The sequence below is a fragment of the Mixophyes fleayi genome, chromosome 7 (genome assembly GCF_038048845.1).
Source record: "Mixophyes fleayi isolate aMixFle1 chromosome 7, aMixFle1.hap1, whole genome shotgun sequence".
NCBI classification, from domain to species: Eukaryota; Metazoa; Chordata; class Amphibia; order Anura; family Limnodynastidae; genus Mixophyes; species Mixophyes fleayi.
In genome coordinates this window covers 95,484,191-95,503,482 of record NC_134408.1, presented here as the reverse complement: position 1 = coordinate 95,503,482, position 19,292 = coordinate 95,484,191, and the positions used below count along the sequence as shown (strand labels likewise).

The window sequence follows — 19,292 nt, the reverse complement described above, 5'->3', positions numbered from 1 at the left end:
TATGGTCTATTAAAGACCAAAATGAAAAATGTCCAAATGAAATAGTGATGCTTTTGTAAGTGAATATTTGAGGTTTAGAACAAAAATGCTATTTCTAAAAGACAGTTCCTTGACTGTCTTTGATGGTAACTCATTTTATTGTGTAGTAAATTTCTGAACAAGACTTTACATAGCTAACATCCATAATAAATGATTTTGATGCTTTGTTTGTAAGCTATTCATTGTGGCAGGTGTCTTTTGTTGCAATTCTGATGCTAGGAATCAGCTCTACTGGCTAATCAGGAAGAGCGTTTAAAAATGTCTGCTATACTGTATATCAATTATTGTCTCCCGATTCCACACTGTACTGGTTAATTACACAGCTGTCAATGTGAACACCAAACCTCTGTAACTTCCTGCTATACAGATGCCGCTGGACTATAACTTCCAGCAAGGAGCGATGGCTGCAAGGAAGCCAGGATGTTCTTAATCGCATTGTTTCATGCCTAATTATTGCCCAAAATCTAGAAGCACTTACACAGTACATAAAACTTGGATATATTATAATTGTGAGTCAAGCATGTTTCACACTATTATTCAATAATATATCACCAGTAAAAAAAAAAATTAAGCCGGAACATTGTTCCTCTAAAAACTGCCACCCACTATTTGCCACTGCTCAATCTGATTAACAGCTCTCTGAGACAATACAAAAGGATTTGCACTGAAAGAAATTTAATAATATTTGGGGTAGAAAGGTCATGAAGGCATAAAAATGCCTTCATGACCTGTTCTCAATTTAGTACTATTATTCCGACATGCATGCAGTTTTGAGTGGACTGAATGCCTTCCATTTTTTATTGTCAAACTTGCAATAAAATGTTTTAGGAGGAAAAAAAAAAAATCAACACTTACCTTCCTGCAGACGGCGACTCGTACCATCAGGTCTGATTTATGCGACATATGTACCACTGCTAGCAGATCTTTGTAGTTGATCACTGTATCTGTTTGTGTAGGAGAAAAAAAAGTGTCTGAATTACTTAGTAGGCAGAAAAATCAATCCAGCCTAATGACTTTGGGAAGGGCAAGCACTTGGTGTCCATCATTTTAAGTGGTATCCCTAAAACAATTTTCCCCAAAATGCATAATTTCTAACTGCTACAAAAATTGTATCGTGCAAGAACAACAGTTCAGAAACACCATCACACAGACTATGGAGTCAGTATTATGAATATAATATTCACTTAACCTGTAATTAAGGTACTTCTATCAGTCTTATAAAAGCAGAAAATCATGAGGACGTATAAACAAGCAGCTCAGGCCCACTCCAGCTTATAGAAAACCAATACTAAAAGGGAACCACCCACAATCAACACACCATGTCTCCCAATTCCACCTAGTTCTTTGGGACTCAAAAGATTTCTTCAGTATCAAAGAAACTCTGGTGCACCCTATGCAAACATGATGGAAACATGGCTATAGAACAGAGAGCTCCCTCTCAAACCTCAGCAACAGATGATAATGATTTGCCCTGCCCAAAAAATAACCTGCTGGATTAACCATCTATCCTGAACTCGATTCAACAGCTTTTCCAAGATCTGGTGAGTGTTAGTATTCAAGTAGAGCCCCTTGAATCTAAGATTACCTTGCAGACAAGTTGAGTTTCATGAAGATCCTCATGACAATAAAGCCTGATGCGGAGTCTGTTGAAAACTCAAATTTCTTTATTACTATGCTACCTGACCTATCTCTATGCCTGAGCAGAGCAAAGAGAACCTAAGTCAAGCCTTAGTGAAAGCCTGAGAAGCAGCAAAAAACAAAAACTATTTTTATTTGTCCAAAAAAACACATCCTACAATTGACACCATAATCTGCTTGCTCAGTACAAGGGTAAAAACATTGATGTGTATGCAGATCTATCAGCAGTATTGAGAAAAAAAATCATAAGCTTGTCATGGGAGCCCGCCAACAACACTACATTTGTAATCGCTGACAGTGCCTGTTTGTACTCCCACAAAACGGCATGCAATATTCCCATCAAAGTGCTGACTGTAGGGTTTGTAGTACGGCATGCAATATTCCCATCATAGTGCTGACTGTAGGGTTTGTAGTACGGCATGCAATATTCCCATCAAAGTGCTAACTGTAGGGTTTGTAGTACGGCATGCAATATTCCCATCATAGTGCTGACTGTAGGGTTTGTAGTACGGCATGCAATATTCCCATCATAGTGCTGACTGTAGGGTTTGTAGTACGGCATGCAATATTCCCATCAAAGTGCTGACTGTAGGGTTTGTAGTACGGCATGCAATATTCCCATCAGTGCTGACTGTAGGGTTTGTAGTACGGCATGCAATATTCCCATCAAAGTGCTGTCTAGTTACCTTCTACAAAGAAAAGTGCATAATATGTCTGAACAGCTGAATCTGGTATATGATATCATTTATCTATAAAGGTGCCATAAAGGGTCCGCAGCACTGTACAAAGAGCATACAGTAAAACATTACATTAAACAATAGCAGACAGCAACAAACTGCAAAAAAACAGCAACAATGTAGGTTCTGGCATCTCGCTATAACTTAATGAAACCAGCAGAAATGAGCCGTGAAGAACAGAGGGGGAGTTTGGAGAGTGAGGGGACAAAACAAGAAGCACATCTCCCCAAGCTGAACCTGTGCCCAGGAGCATGGGCACAGCAAAAATGACCAGAGCAGCTGATGGAGGTTTGGAGATAAGGGAGGCAAAGAGCCTAGGGGACAGGTGAAGGACATAAGTGTGCTTGTGGCGTTGGTAATAAAAGGAAGACGACAAGGGAAGAAGAGATATGTACATAAAAGAGCACAAATGTAAACACTAAGTTTGCTCATCAAACCATCTTAAACAGTACTTTTGTATCAGAAAAATGTGAGACGTGTTACACTTACAAATATCCAGGTCAAGATTCTGCTACCACTGTCTCACCAAACAGATCTGCACCTCCTACCAAAAGCCCATGTAAGAAAGCGCTTCACCACTGCCACACACCTGTACCTGAGCTTCATTGTAAGTTGGAACATTGTTTTAACATGGAGTACTGTTTTCTTATTTCATTTCCACAAATACTGAGGCCAATCACCCAGGAATCAAAAGTACAATACAACTGAGAAATATTAAGCAAATACTTAAATGACAGCATTTACAATAATTGTTTCATAAATGGCCTGTAATATCCTATATTAACTACCAGCTACATACGAAAGGTTTTACATTCTGCACTTACACTCATATTAAAAACAATTACTGGACAATTTATTATTGTTGTATTTATCTTCATTTATTTTTTAATTACATTTCTAATGCTCCGTTTAACATTGTATTCTTTATAGCAGCACTATTTATGTCTATTATATCTCCTTATAATATTATAGGTTATATCATTAACTTTAAACAACCACCAATTACATATTAATTTACTTCCTTTATTGTTTTATGTATATTTGTCATACATACATTTTATTACCTCTGATATATGGCCATCCTCTACACACTAAAAAGTCCTGAGGGGGTAACTCATTACTGTGGTTACCACAATACTAGATAACCTTTGATCAATAATCACAATATTAGATGATCTGATTTACATGGTCTCTTCTTTCCTCCTAGATTCCGAAAAGGACAATGACCTGCATGTGGACATCAAGTAAATATTCTGGCCGCCCTTCTAAACTTATAGTCACAAAGCTCTGCACATATCCATTCTGCAGACATGAAATTGATGGGACATGTTTCCTCCTCATTTCCAGTCCTTAACTGCACACACCAAGGATGCCCACTGTTCCCCCTGCTTTCTGAGTAGAGCCCCTGGCAAATGCCATGTGCTCATCACAGGACATACAAGTGATACAAGTAGGAGATAGGGAACAGGAAATAACTATTTGTAGATAACATTGTTACCCATCACCTTCCCTGGAACATCCCTCCAAATTCTACAACCCTTCAAATAACTAAAATTCTTTAGCACAATTTGTAGCTTAAAAATCGATGACAATAGAAGTATAACCCTAAATTTCACAATGCCCCAAGAGAATTATCTAGTTTTCCTTCCAGTGGACTTCACAGTATCCTACAATTTTTTTAAATACCTTTATTAAAACTGTTGTCTCCCAGGCTCTTCTGGACTACCAAACAATTAAACAACAACAACAACTACTATTACCCCTTCAGGGACACCTTCTGCTCTAATAGACAGATGAAATATGAAAAGGCTTAAAAATTATGTATAAGAAAAAAAATTGTATATGGGGTAATAATTACACTGCAGCTTTAACAGGGCCCATCAAGCCCTCAAGGAAAACATTTATAAAAACAGAAAAGAGTGCAGTTGCATTAATTACACCTTATATAAAGTATCCAATATGTATAATGAATTGATCTTGTCAGATATAGAAAATATATATATTTTTTATTTTCCTAATTTATTTCAATAAAATACTAATACACTAAATTAACATATACTTATACAGAACCACACAAATTCCATACGGGATATGTCAATGCAAATTTAAAAATATGTATCCTAAATAACCACCAGAAACAAATATACAAAGATAAAAATTATAGTGGTATGTTAATAAGGCTTCAATGGACGTTCAATTACTCTAAAATCATGTTATCAAGTCCAAAGTGAGAACTCCACATAACATAACATAGGTGTGTAAAGTACCTTGTGAGAAATCCTTATGTTAGTTCTTTAGGGAGAAATATCCCAACTTCAGACAATGTGAGCTTTATAAATAGATCCTGTTCTCCACATACATAAAGAGATCAGACAATTAAAATCTCATGGTATTTACTCTAGCAAAAGGACACAGCTCCCAAAAATTCTCAACTCATTTATTGTATGTCTCGGTCACTATACTTTGGAAAGCTATTTATCCAAACTCCACCTCACTGAAGACAACACACTTATCCACAACACTACTTTCTGTTCTAGCCTATCACAGAGAAGTATGCCATGGTGAAGACTAGCAGGATGCACCAAAGCTCACTATTTAATTAAGAAAGGACATTCAATCAGCACAATCAAGGATGTTTTAGTTGAAAAGAATGACTACAACATAGAAATATGATGGAGCCTTACTCCCACCTGCCTCAAACAAACACCTTGCAGCTTCTCCCCTTTGTTAGCATCAATGTAGCAATGAAGGGACAAATGCATATGTTTGGTGGAAGTGTCTCCACGTAAAGCCTCTATGGAAAGAAGTGTTCCATCTTCTAACTGCCTTACTCAAATGTGATATTCCTCCACGTGTGTACTGCCTTACTTGGTCTCCACGTCCTACCCTTGATCTAGCAAAAAAATCCCAACAGCTAATCCTTGCTGTATATAACTAGGAGATAGAAGGGAGAGAATCCCACATTTTCAGAGGTAGAGGTTACATCTGTAACATGGCTACTAAGAAAAAACGAACAGCAATGATACAGGATATTTTGCCTGCCCATACAATCTGGGATTCCAGGATTCTACAAGGCTCTTTATATTTAAATGGTACTAAATTATTTCCTCCAGCTCCATCAATTCTTAACTATGCACCAGGCACACTTTTGTCATTCACATCTATCTTGTTGTAGCTATATCTCTTACTAATTCACACAATTATGAAAACACATCTGAAACCCCTTTTTTCTATTATTTGCATAATGTATCATTACAAGTTTGATTTGTTTTTGGAAACTGAAATAAAGCTATGAATAAAAAAATAAAAAAAATAAAACAATTGCAGAACACACATCTGTATACTAATTCTATAACTATTATTAAGTGGATTGGAAAATGTCCGAAGGCATATGATCTAAGTCAACGCATCTGATGTAAAGGTTTTGGAAATCTAATTTCTAAGTCACGGGTATAGACACATACAACTAGCAGATTTTACTTGACAGACATAGTAACAAAATGAAAATTACCTGCCCTAAGGACTTGATTAAGAAGCCCTTTTATCAGTAGTGTGGTGACAGGTGCATCATTCACGAGCAATCCCAGGCCGGAATATCCCACTTCTCTCAGCCGAATTCGCTGTTTGCTTTTTTCATAAACTTTGTTACAGTTCAACATCAGCTCTAATATCTGCAAAAAAACATAGTAAGTACATTTGTACTATGTAATACACCAATCATCATACATTGTAATCTGGTCTGTAGGTATGTTCCATCCATGTAACAAGTACAGGTGTAAGGGTGAGTGGTGTAAGCCACTTGCCTCTGATTTTGTTCAATTTCAACTAATTGGGACATTAATACATTTTTAAACCCAAACTGCCCCCAATTCCTAATGTCGGTGCTTGATTGCTGCACTACTGATATTTATTAATATATCAACCTTGTTCTGCTATTGTCAACATTATCCACATTTCTAACATGGTGATGAAATTACACACAAAAAGCAAAAAATGAACACATACAGCCGTGACCAAAAATGTTGGCACCTTTGCACTTTTTTTCAAACATGCAGTTTCACCTAGACATAAGTTGAAAGTAACTTTTTTTTTTTTTTTTAATTCCTATTTTAATTGCAAATATCCTTTTAAAATCAGAAAATTAAAAGAAATGGCACAGACAAAATTATCAACACCCTAGAGAATATTTGGCAACATAGCCTTCCATCAAAACAATGGCAATCTACCTCCTATTAACGATGGATGAGCTTCCTGCACCTACTGGCCTTCTCCCCACTGTGGTTTTCAGATCTCTAAAACAGGTGTTTTTTGGAATTTAGATCTGGACTTATTGCTAAACAATTCAGAACAGTCCAGAGTCTTGTCTTGAACCATTTTTGGGTGCTTTTTGAAGTGGAGTCCATGTCCTGCTGGAAAACGCATGACCTTTGACGGAGACCCAGTCTTCTTACACTGGGTTCTACATTGCATTCCGAACTGCCTAAATTTCATGATGCCAAGCACATGTTCAAGGCACCCAGTACCAGATGCAGCATGCAACCCAAAAGCATCACTGAACCTCCTCTATGTTTGAGTCTAGGTATGGAGTCCTTTTCGTTGAAAGCTTTAATTTGCTTATTGTAAATACAGGGATGATGAGCTTTACCAAAAAGCTCAATTTATTTCTCATCTGTCCACAGGACATTCTCCTAGAAGGAATATGACTTATTCAGATGTTTTTTGGCGAACTCCAGTTGGGTTTTCTTATGTCTCTCTCTCAGCATTAAAGCCCTCCTGGGCATTTTACCATATAATCCCCTTTCATTGAGTTGCTGATGGATGGTGCAAGTTGAAACTGTGCCTTGTGTATAAAGGTCAGCTCGAAGCGGTTAGGCAGTTGATCTATGCGAATTATCCACAATCCCAACAATCTTGCTCTGCAATCTTCTATCACATTTTCTCTTGTGGCCACATCCAGAGAGGTTGCCATGGGGCTTAAACTTCCTAATAATATTACATATTGTGGAAACAGAAGCATCAATGTCCGTCCATTCTCATTACGGTACACAGAGTGACACAAAACAGGAGAAAGTCTTGTTCTGTACGAGTGATGTCTATACTGCAGGCCCTTGCTACTCATCACATGCGAGTTTAGCTCACATGTGAAGGAGAATTCCGTTTAAAAATCAAATTATTTCTAACTACTTCTAGAAGGAAGCAATTACGTTTTTTAGCTTTCCGATTTCTGTGTGGAATAAGCTATGACTTAGTAAATGTTTCTGCTTTTATATTTTATTCCATTGCAAACAAAATTCAATTTGTGAATATCAAAATATTTTTAATTTAAAATTTTTGGGGGAAGAAACGGTGCCTTGTTATAAAAAACTGCAAGGGTGCCAATATTTTTGGCCACAACAGTATGTTATTGTTTTACTACTGAATATACAATAACATATATTCAAAAACAATTATAATAGTAACACAAAAATGTTATATAAGTCAGTACAATTTAACACGGTCAATAAATGGAATCTCGACTGTGTATAGTAAGCTAATTTATAGCTTCCATTTTTGGCCTTTTACATTATACCAAACAGAACAGAAACAGTGTTTGTGTGACTCTAGTCCTAGAATGCATTATGACCAAAGGATAAGACAATGATACTTTTTGAAACATCAAATATTGTGTTCATGGGAAGTGTAACAACTGTGCCTTGTTGATGCTTCCCCATAACTTTCACACAAGTCCTCTAACTCATATACGATACAGAGTGACTGAGAATGTAGTTTCCTGCATAGTTGATTCTATTAATAGGAGCTGAGGAGCCTGCATGGGAGCTGGTGATTAGATCCCATCTTTCTACTGCTTGAGAGGACACACAACACTTTTGACTTGTCAGTGTCAATAACATTGTGCAGCGATTATCTGCAAAGAATTTAACTTATCCGTATTGTAGTACCACAACATTTGCAATTAGTACAATAATAGAGCACATACATAACCTACATCTATGCTTCGGACTTCAAAAAACCTTCATCAAGAGAACAATACATGCATATCATACCTGTATATACCCTCACCAAATACGAACACCTTTTTCTAATAAAACAAAAGGTTAAAAAAAACAAAAAACAAAATAAGAGGCATATGATAAGTAGACAATGTACCTTGAATACCAGTTCTTTCAGTCGGTCAGAATATCTCTGATTTAGCAGCAGAGCATAAAGAATATCTGCACTTCCTGGCTCAAAGAGAAGCAGGAAAAGTTGGTCTAGCGTTGGGCTGGTGTGCAGGAGCTGGTAGATGACTTCTAAAATCCCATGTAACTGAAATAAAAGCAATAAAGTGAAAAATAAATCAGCAACTTCATTAATCATGATTTCAGGGTTGTTATTATTATTGTCATTGTTTGTAAAGCTCCACAGTCCCACTGGACCATGGAAAAACACTGCATACATACAACAAACATAAAAGAAAGACAAAATAAATGCAGATGTGAAAACAAATGTCCAGCTCATGAGAGAGCAAACTAATGAGAAATGTGCACATCTAAGACACATTTATTTTCTATACATGATGAGTAAATACAAAAGTACCTGTTCCTCATCACCAGTGGCTGCAATGTATCCAATGATACTCTGAATCTCCTCCTGAGTGCCCCCTTTGCTCAGGAAATATTTGATAAGTCCATACAGAGATGTTCTTATTGTTGTCAAATCGTCCAATGGCAATGAGCTCTCTTTACTAAAAGTTCAGGAACAAACAGAAATGAATCTTGGAAAAGTGCAAAAAATAATGTCAGTAGTACAAAAAATAATAGTAGTCTATGGAGATCTAAGGCATGGCACCTGTGCAATTTGAAAGGAGGGACACAGTAAGCCCCCAAATGGCTTAGTAACTTACAAAGCTCTAACTAGCTCTAGAGTTACATAAAACATAAGCGTATTATTCAGAGGTTCTGGACGGACAACTAAATGCCAACATGGCAGCACAGTGGTTATTGTTGTTGTCAATAACCAATATCCTTGGGATCAATCCTGACCAGGGTGTTATCTATGTGGCGGTTGAATGTTTCCTGCCAGAGAACAAATACATATTTGTAGGTTAAACTGAACCTTATAAAACAATGTATGTGTAAACATGGGAGCATAATCTGAAATTTGGCGATACTGGAACATGCATTCATTTATGTAAAGAAAGCATCTCTAGTTAATAACTTTCTCTCCAGAATGTTAGGTTTTGTGTAAGGACAACTATGCCCTAATGTATTCTACGGCAATTCATATTTTAAGTGCTGAAACTCCCCCTGTCATATGTCAGGCTTCTGCTCAGAAGGAAGAAGGCAAAGGACTGAGAAGATGTTTTTGAGTTGTAACATAGCATAAATAAGCAAAAACTGTGTATGGATTATGCTTTTGTACTATTGCAAAATGAAATTTTATGACTCTCGATATGAAGGTTTTTTTTTTGCATAAAATCAAATATGTTGTCCTTATATTCTGATAATAAATTCCTTTTAAAATAATTACATATTCCTTTTAAAATAATTACATTAAACCAAGTAAGCTGAGGCTTCCATTATAAAAGCAAAAATTTGAAGGTGTGTGTTTTTTGTTTTATTTTTAAAAGAAATTTCTATCATTTGAAACCCTATTTATGGTAACTTTCTGCTTTTTCCCACTCTACCCCCTCCCCCAACTTGTAGTCATACCTGTAACATATTCTGATCGTGTCCAAGAGAAATTGAACACCATACTTTTTGCGGAAGAGTTTTCTGCTGTCTTTGATAATGGTTGACAAGTACTGTATGTGCCCTGTCAAAAAGAGAGAGCGTAAGAGACAGTAATCTCAAATAAAACAACTAAACTGTGCTCACTCCACATTTACTGTACACATTTAAGGTGGGTATACACCTATACAATTATTGTGCAGAAAACGACAATTCACAACCGTTTGGTCAGATATTGTGCGATATACACCCAATCGATCATATTTTATCATGCCAAAACACATTGCATCTGTTGATTTGGTTTCATAAAATTCCTAAAAATCATGATCGACGATGGAACAATGTATTTTCAGCAGATGGCTATGGTAGATGAAGATCACAGATCTGAAGGTAAATTGTATATGTATGTACGCGGGAATCTGCATGCTCATTGGGACTTTCAGTTGTCGGTGAAATCGGTACAGAAATTGCATCTGAACTGACTGCGTAGGTGGTGTTTACACTAAGAGGAGGTTCAAGACAGACCACCCCCACAGGTCAAAATGCAGCAATTACACCGAATCCATAAACTGTAACAGAGTGATTTAACAGAAAAGCATGTGAGGGAAACAAAATTTTGGAGGCCCCTCAAAATATTGTGTTCCATTCCCATGCTCTTGAATTAAATCCTACTAAAGCATTTTTTTTATTTGCTTACCTGTGTTGCAGTTTGTGAATTCTGTGTAATAAAGGCAGTCATTAAGCTCCCAAATTATCAGCTGCATAATTAATTAAATTCTGTAAGAATAAACATCAACAATATCTATCTTAAGTATGCAGCTCTAAAAATAATTAAGGAGATTAAACTTTAACGTGTCTTAGAGCAACAAAAATCTAAACGAACAACAAAAACAAGAAACTACTTGCAATCTCAGACATCTCAGATTTATTAAATCATTAAAATCTGTATTTCTTAAATGAATAACAATTTGTAGTAGCCTCAAATAACTATCATTCTCAACCATTAATTTACACTTGTATCTTTAATAACCAGATCCAGTACCGATCATATACTCTTCAATGTTTAAATATTTGCACATATATTTTATTTAAAACCATTATAAAGAAATGTATCGCTCACAATTTGTATGAATGATTCTGTGTATTGATATAAAATTCTTACCAATTCGAAAGGGAAAGTCCCCACGATTCCAGATGCGGAAATCAAAGAGAAGATACTGGTACATCTGTTGCAATAGTGCAGTATTCTTCTCCACAGACACCTGCTCTATCAATAGCTGAACAGCCATCAGCACATTCACATCCATATAGTGCCCTGGTACCTGATGAACAGAAGAGTATGCTTTTAAAGGAAATCTAAAACTACAGATATACACATACATCAATCCAGGTGTAGACTGGGCTGGGGGGCAGAATGGCATCTGCCCCCCGGGCCAGTCCAATAGTGGGCTACCATGGGCTGGGTTACAGGGCCACCTGCATTTTTTTCCCCTTTAAAATAGGCTGCTGAGTCGAGTCTTGGCCCCCCGGGCTAAAATTTGCCAGCCCTCCCCTGCATCAATCCAATAACGTCAAAATATTAATAGGAGCTCTGCTGTCCTCGCAATCTACAATGCAACCAGACAGCCAGATTGTTTTCAATTGGGCCACAACTGTATAATGGATAGTCAATTTGAAAGATCTGAACAAATTGTCAATGACAATTTTACTGCATATGAGAGCAGCTTTGCTTACTTTAAAAATAGCCAGACAATTGCATGATATTGCCAACGATAAATAAATCTTTAATGTAAACCAAGGTTTATTATGGATTTCATGGTCTTTAATGTGCCTTTCATATAATGCAACTTGTATAGGATTTGGTAAAAAAATAAAATAAAAATCAGAACAAAGTCATGAAATAAGATGCAGGAAAAAAGAGCTATGTATCACCTTATGCAACAAAGCCCCTAGTGTGGCAACTCCATGTGAATGTATGAAATTCTCCTGGTTGATTGGATGTCTCTGAATGAAGTGTTTCACCAGTAAAACAAAAGTAGCTACAATATTTTTTTCCAGACGGGCTTCTGCAATATAGAAGACATTCAATGAAAAGAAAAAGATTTAACTAAGAGACAGAACAATAAAATGTAAACCTCCATCATATTTATAATAAGTAATGTGCAACACAGACAACGCAAACAGAACACAACATAAAACATCTACCCAGGCAGAGGTAAAGGTGCCCTTTTCAATAAGTGAAAGCAAAACACCTAAACGTGAGAATCTGCACAAATTAATTTTCCCATCTAATGCAAATTAGACGACATTATAAAGCTTACAATTTTTTTTTAACTACTTACTGAATTTTACAAACAAACACAAAAAGCTTATGCCAAAGCAGCTGGACAATAAGTTGGTCTACACTGCATTTATAGCTCATTATTATTATTAATCGCAACATGTAGCAATAAGGACCAAGACCTCCTTGAAGTCAAGTGAAAAGGTAATTCTTTCCTGTCTACTCTGCATGGATCTCTTCTGAGCCACACCCTACTCCTGCTATCACTACATCAATTGTCATATGTGCTACTGCCATCTCCTAGTTTTCATCATACTCATGTAACTGATCATGCACTGTTCCCATTGAAAAAACGTCATCTTTCTGCACAACTCTCCATCTATCCTCCCAAGTATCAGCCTACAGCCAACTACTGTTCTCTATTTACACCAACTCTTTGATAAACTGATATCTAAGTATGGGCTCCAGTATTACTGCTATGCAAAGGACATACAAATTTGCCTCTCCATTCCTGAACGCACTCTGTATCCAACATCTCAACTGTCTTTCCACCATCTTGCTCATGGATGTCTCAATAGGTGTTTAAACTTAAACACACTCTAGCTAAATTATATATTTTGGTTTTATGTCCAATCTCACCAAAATAAAATGTATGGGACAATGCATTCCCTACTGTAAATGAAATTAATATTACAAGTCACTGAGGAGTTTTGTGTCCATATAAAAACATTAACGCTGTAAACAGAGTCATAGAAATCCAAGTTGACTTCTAATATCCATAATTATTTGCATTAATACTTATAAAAAGAGGTGTCCTAATGAACCACTTGAAGTGATATTAGTAAGTAGTTAACATAAAAATTCACCTATCATAAGTTATGACATCAGAACTCACTGTTTATATAGATATTATTCACAGGCATTTATACATATTAATATCACTTGTATATACTCCTTTGATTATAGATATTTCTCTTAAAAAAAAAAAAAAAAAAAAGCAATACATAAAAGAATATTTTTTGAAGGGCAAGTTCTAGAAGTGTAGGATCCCAGCTGACAAACACTATGCTTTGCAGTGCACCAACAAGTAACTGTAGGAATGTGTGATTCACTCATATCCACTCATGTGACACCATGTTCGGCCAGATAAGCCCTGCGTCCAAATGCATTAAATTCAGCAATTTACCCAAAGCCAACCTAGACTGGATCTTACATGAGAGTAATAGGTCCTGTTTAAAAAACATAACATTCAGACTTACTGAACTGTTGATTTTAAATACTTTAGTTCTTTCGATTAATCTAGACCAGTTGTTGCCTGTGAACACACCAATCTATGCCGCTCATTTACAGCTTGCTAGCATGTCAAGAGGGAGGATTAAAAAATTACACACGGTAATAAATATGTCGTAGCTGCATATGAATGTGCATGTAAATTATATGTATAGAGTTGAGTACATTAAACCTCTACTGCAAGTCCTTAAAGGACTTAAGAGGCTAATAAAGTGTAATGGATGGAGAAAAACTATACCATAAACAGTCCAGCTTGCACCATCCTCGAATTAAGCCAAATCCACATAAATCTGGATATTTTACACACATACTTTTAACAGTATACTATTACACAACTTAGTTTATTTATACAGCAGATCTTGACAGCAAAAGAGAATGGGTATCCCCTGCTAATAGTCCTACAGTCTATATAAACAAAGACACAAACTACGGTTACCTAAGACCACAGCAGAAGGCATGGAGCACAAACCATGGAGTGTAGTCTGTAATTTAGAAACTAAAGAAAAGGGAGAAAATAGGGAGGGCCAGACCTATGTTTAATTTGGATTGGTTTAGTATATCAAGAGGTATCCGGTACTGCTTTCTCCCACCCACATAAAACATCGGACCATTGCATTCAACAAACAGATTCTAGGCAAGCTTACAGTTTAAATTCTTTAACATATACACAGACTAGGGTACATTTTGATATCAACCAATTAAGCTACTAGTATGTTATTGGAGTGTAGGAGGAAAACAGAGCACCCGGAGGAAACAGGGGGAGAACATACAAACTCCACACATTTAAGGCCATGGTCGGGAATTTAACTCATGACCCCACTGCTGTTAGGCAGAACTGCTAACCACTTAGCCCCACACTGGGTGTGTCACTTCAAGCCACTTTGGTGGCTTTGAGTGACACACCCAATGTAGCCTCATTCTTTAAAATTAGGGAAGTGGACATTCTCAAAAAGTCTATCAGGTGATGTTAATTTGTTGGTTTTTAAATGTCTTCAAGAATTTTTTTTAAATCTCTTTATTTATAGAAAATCAACAAGATTTCATAGCATCCAAATAAGATTCCGGTTAACGGTCAGTGTAGGAAGCTCAAAACTGATACAGTGATTTATAGCAGTTACCCTAAACGAATCATCACACAGTACATAAATTGGCAAGGTATTTGGCAGGGGACTTCAAATATATGCGAATAGGGCACTGTTTCTTTCCAATGTCGAAAAACATTTTTTTTTTGCTAAAATAGAACTTGTTATTGGCTTTTTTAGCCAGTTTCTCAATGGCAATTCTGCAGTGCTGGAAGCATTGTAATAGAAGAGGCTTAGGTAGTATAACAGATTGCTTAATATTGTACCTAAAAGTATTTTTGATTTGTAATATTCATAGTTAGTTAGTCAACTCAATATCCCTTGCAGAAAAGACTTCTGAAGCATTCAACATGATTAGAGATCTAGTAGTTTCTATACTGGCAGTTACATATACTGCCAATTCGCCCAAAACTGAACCCAGTCATTTTAGATAGAATGTGTTAAGTGTTAAAAACTGGTAAACACTTATTAACATAAACAAGAGTGGTCTGTCCAGTGTGGTCGAAGATACCTTTGGCCAAGTATTTCACTTTGTGAATAAATGGTAAAGCAGGAGAATTTGCAAGTGCAGAGACTTATGACATTAATTTAGAAGATTGTACCTGAAGCCCTTGTGGTAGACACAACTACAAAATCTCCTTCTGTAGGTGTTTGCAGCTCGGGAGGAAGACTAAGAGGCTCTGATTTTTCACACGCAGATTCATTTAAGCAGCTGATCTGCTCCAGTATTGGAAATAATGTATTTATTCCACCAATGCAGTTAATCATGTCCTGAAAGAAAAATATAGGTAAAACTAAGAACAGTATAAAAGGATATCAGTTTTATCTAGTATCACTAAGCACGCCGACTTACAGCACTCTTGCACAAAATTAAATGCACTGCATATTTGTATGTTACTAGCTTTTGCTAGTAACCATATGTGCATTTATATTTCACTGGTCTTTGCCTCATTTATGTAAGAACAGTATTTTTGAACTTCCATTAATTAACTCTTTTTCCATTCTGGTAAGCTGGAACACTGAGATTTAAGGGATCAGATGGAGTCTGAAACTTTAAATTTCACTCTAGACCCACGCAACCTTTGGGGAAATGCGGTATTTCTTAATAACAGTCCAAAAAGGACAGAACAAAGAGAAACTAAAGGAGAGAGCGGAAACAAGGTTCTCAAACAACTGTAGATCAATTTTTAATGAACAAGAACACAAAAGAGAACAAAAGCATAAAGTATAGGTGTCTAGTGTCCCCCAATGGACTCAGAGAAAAGGATTTGAAGGAATTACAAAAATCCCATTTTTGCTTTCATCTTTATGGGGGACACTGGAACACTGGGAACGTTCCAAAGCTTCCCTTGCGGGAGGGTACATTCAGAAGTTGCGATGTGCAGCACTTCCATGAAAAAGAGGAGGCACTCACCTGGCAAAATGAGTTTTCACAAATTCACAAACAAGCTGCCCTGCAACAATGTAAGCTACTAAAATAATCCACCTAGCAATGGCCTACTTGGAAGATGGCTGTCCTCTCTCATGGGCATCATAGAAAACCAAAACTAAATCAGTTTTCAGCACTTCACGGGTCCTATGAACATAGGTCCTCAAAGCCCTGACAACTACCAGAAAGCGAAGAGAGTCCTCTTAAAGGCCTTCCAAAGTCCAAGGTCAAAATCACAATGTCCTGGTTTAGGTGGAATTTCAAGATAGAAGCTTTAGTTCAAAGAACAGCCCTGTCTTCATGAAGGTTGATAAACTCTCCTGGCAGTGGACATAGCTAAAAGTAAGGTTGTCTTCTTGGGAAGGATCTTTAACGCCACAGAATCCAAAAGATTCAAATGGAGAATACTGTAAAGCTGTCAACACCAGGTTGAGATACCAAGGAGCTATTGGGGAGATGTATGGAAATTGCACATGAATCACTCCCTGTAAGAAAGTCTGCACCTCAAGTCAAAGTGTGAATTTTCGTCAAAAGAAAGGAGAGAAGGTCGAAACCTGAACCATCATAGAGCTAAGTGTTTAGCAGCAGATAGGTCAAATGAAAAGGAGATGTAGGAAGCACCTTACTTTCACACCAATAGATGCAAGTCTTCCACACCCTGTTATAATTGTTGGCTACAACTCACTTTCTAGCCTTAAGCATGGTCTAAACCACCCTGTAAGAGAAACCCTAAACCTAAAGGATCATGGTTTTAACACACAAGCGATTAAAGCCAGCCAAAGTAATCCTTGGTCATGAAAGAGCCCTGTGGTTTAACAAGACTTGTCTTAGGGGCAACCACTACAACGGACCCTCGGCCATGTTGAGAATGTCTGTATCACAACCTTCTTGGCTAGTCCATTCTCTTTTTACTTTCTTTAAAACCCTGGAAGCATTTCTACTGGAAGGACAGACAAATCAGAGAAAGCTCCAAGGGTCCAACATGACATCTACCCACAACCCCTTCAGATCCATTGTTCTTGAGCAGAAGTACTCCACCTTGTGGTTCAACAGAGTTGCCATAAAATGTCTGACATCTGGCTGACCCCACCTTTACAAAATATGCTGAAAGATTTCCGGAAGAAGACACCATTCACTGCGTGTAGGGCATTGCCTTCTTTCAAGTTTCAAACGTCTGGAATGAGCAATGACTCGAGAGATGGAAAACTGCACTCCACTCATCGTATAATAATGCTGGTGTCTCTCATGACAAGGGAACTCTTGGTGACTCCATGATGACTGAGATACACCACTGCTCTGGCTTTGTCTGCAAGGATCCTTCCTTGCAAAAGCACGCATCCTCGAACTAGAGCATTGAACATCTTTCTCACTTCCAACACATTTATTGGGAACTTGTACTCTTCTGGAGTTCAAAGACCCTAAAAGAGAAAATGAAGAGCGACGACCCTTCAGTCCAGAAGGCTGCCATCCATTGTCACAAGTGTCAAATCGCAAATGGTGAAGGGGCGACTCCTGTTGCAGCTGTCACCCCTGAGCCACCAGATAAGCGACTGGCGAACCTTTGAGGATAGCTTGTTGAACTGGCTGGACAAATACTGGTGTGACTTGTTCCATGTCAAAATCAATTCAATCTGGTACTACTTCGAGTAAAACCGTGCAAACTGCAATGCTTCTTCCCCAAGACCTTCATGCAAAAAAATAAAATCATTCTGTATACTAACAGGAAGATGTTAAATTGTATTACTTGCAGTTGATGATCCAACCTTGCAATTCTAAGCTCTGGGACACCTCTTGTACATGGATCTGCAGCAAAGTCAGGGACCCAGCATTGATCAGCAGATCTTACAGGTGGGAATGACAAGTCAACCCACTGAACCTCAGAAGGGCAGCCATCACTCCTATGATGAACACCCTTGCACTGTCACCAAATCAAAAGGTAAAGCCAATATTGAAAATTATGGGACTGAACAGGATATCTAAGAAGGCATTGGATTCCTTCTAAGATTGGTACATGCAAATACACAACCTTGATGTCCATGGACACCATGAACTGTTTCATGTTTATGACAGACCTCAAAGACTCCATCTTGAACCTGTCCACCCAAAGCTGGATATTTAGTAACTTTAGGTTCTGAATCTACAGAAAGGATCTAGCTGGTTTCTGAACCAGGAAGAGATTTAATTAAAAGGCAACCCCTTCTGTTATTGCAGGACCAGAATGAGTACCCCTCTGAAGGGCTGAACTGTTTCACATAGGACAACAGGTTTTGTTTTATCTCCAGGAAGGCCAGTGGTTAAAAGCCATCTGAATGGGGAGTTCAGATTTAAGATGTTTCCCCAACTTACAATCCTCTCGCCCAAGCATCTGAGGGGGAATTAAACTACCAGTCCCAGAAGAGAAGCAGATGGGCTCCCACCATGGGAGTTTGATTGGGCAGCCTGCCCATCATGAGGGCTTGGGAGCTGAACAGGAAGATTGTCCTCTAGAATATTGACTCCTAGCTTTCCCTGATGAATGAAGGAGCAAAACCTAGGGCCTTTAGGTCTAGTAGCATTGACGAGTAGAAAATAACTCTTTCCCCCCAATGCCAGCATCACAATCTTAAGATTTCCTGAAGACTCGCATCAAATCTGATAATTGCTGCTTGCTATTGAAATCTTCATCAAAACATGAGAAACCCTATGGACCAGAGTTTACAACCACTTCACATTCCACCTGGAGGTAAATTAAGAGACTCATAAATTGCAGGACTGGAGAAAAGCAGGAGTTGGACGCTTCTACTGTTTGGATGTGGTAGCAGATTCCATGATTCTTTCCAAGAATGATGAAAGCTTGACCAGACCCCTTAATGACTTTGCCAGGCATTGTGTCCAAGCCTGAAGGTACCTGTTCAGGCACCAAAGTAGTGGAAGGATTGTTCCTCAAGACTCCCGCAGAAGGAGTGTAGGAGGGGGGATTCTTACTCAGCCACCTAGTAAGTTTGGCGAGCTACACAACTGACTAGTTTAATAGTGTAAATAACAGACGCCATTAATCCAATATCTTTATGATAGTGCCCTAGTGGGACCTGATGCAGATGAAAGCTA

General features: G+C 37.6%; 1 protein-coding gene across 1 annotated transcript in view; it reads right to left on the bottom strand.

Moving 5' to 3' along the window:
* Nucleotides 1-19,292, bottom strand: part of NBEAL1 (neurobeachin like 1) — a 119,056-nt gene that overhangs the window by 45,829 nt on the left and 53,935 nt on the right. Inside the window, exons 20-27 of the mRNA XM_075180152.1 lie at nucleotides 15,379-15,547; nucleotides 12,056-12,189; nucleotides 11,286-11,445; nucleotides 10,106-10,208; nucleotides 8,991-9,138; nucleotides 8,562-8,720; nucleotides 5,926-6,085; nucleotides 895-983 (exon numbers count right to left, since the gene is read on the bottom strand). Of these exons, the coding sequence (XP_075036253.1) occupies nucleotides 895-983; nucleotides 5,926-6,085; nucleotides 8,562-8,720; nucleotides 8,991-9,138; nucleotides 10,106-10,208; nucleotides 11,286-11,445; nucleotides 12,056-12,189; nucleotides 15,379-15,547 (1,122 nt within the window). The remainder of the gene's footprint in view (nucleotides 1-894; nucleotides 984-5,925; nucleotides 6,086-8,561; nucleotides 8,721-8,990; nucleotides 9,139-10,105; nucleotides 10,209-11,285; nucleotides 11,446-12,055; nucleotides 12,190-15,378; nucleotides 15,548-19,292) is intronic.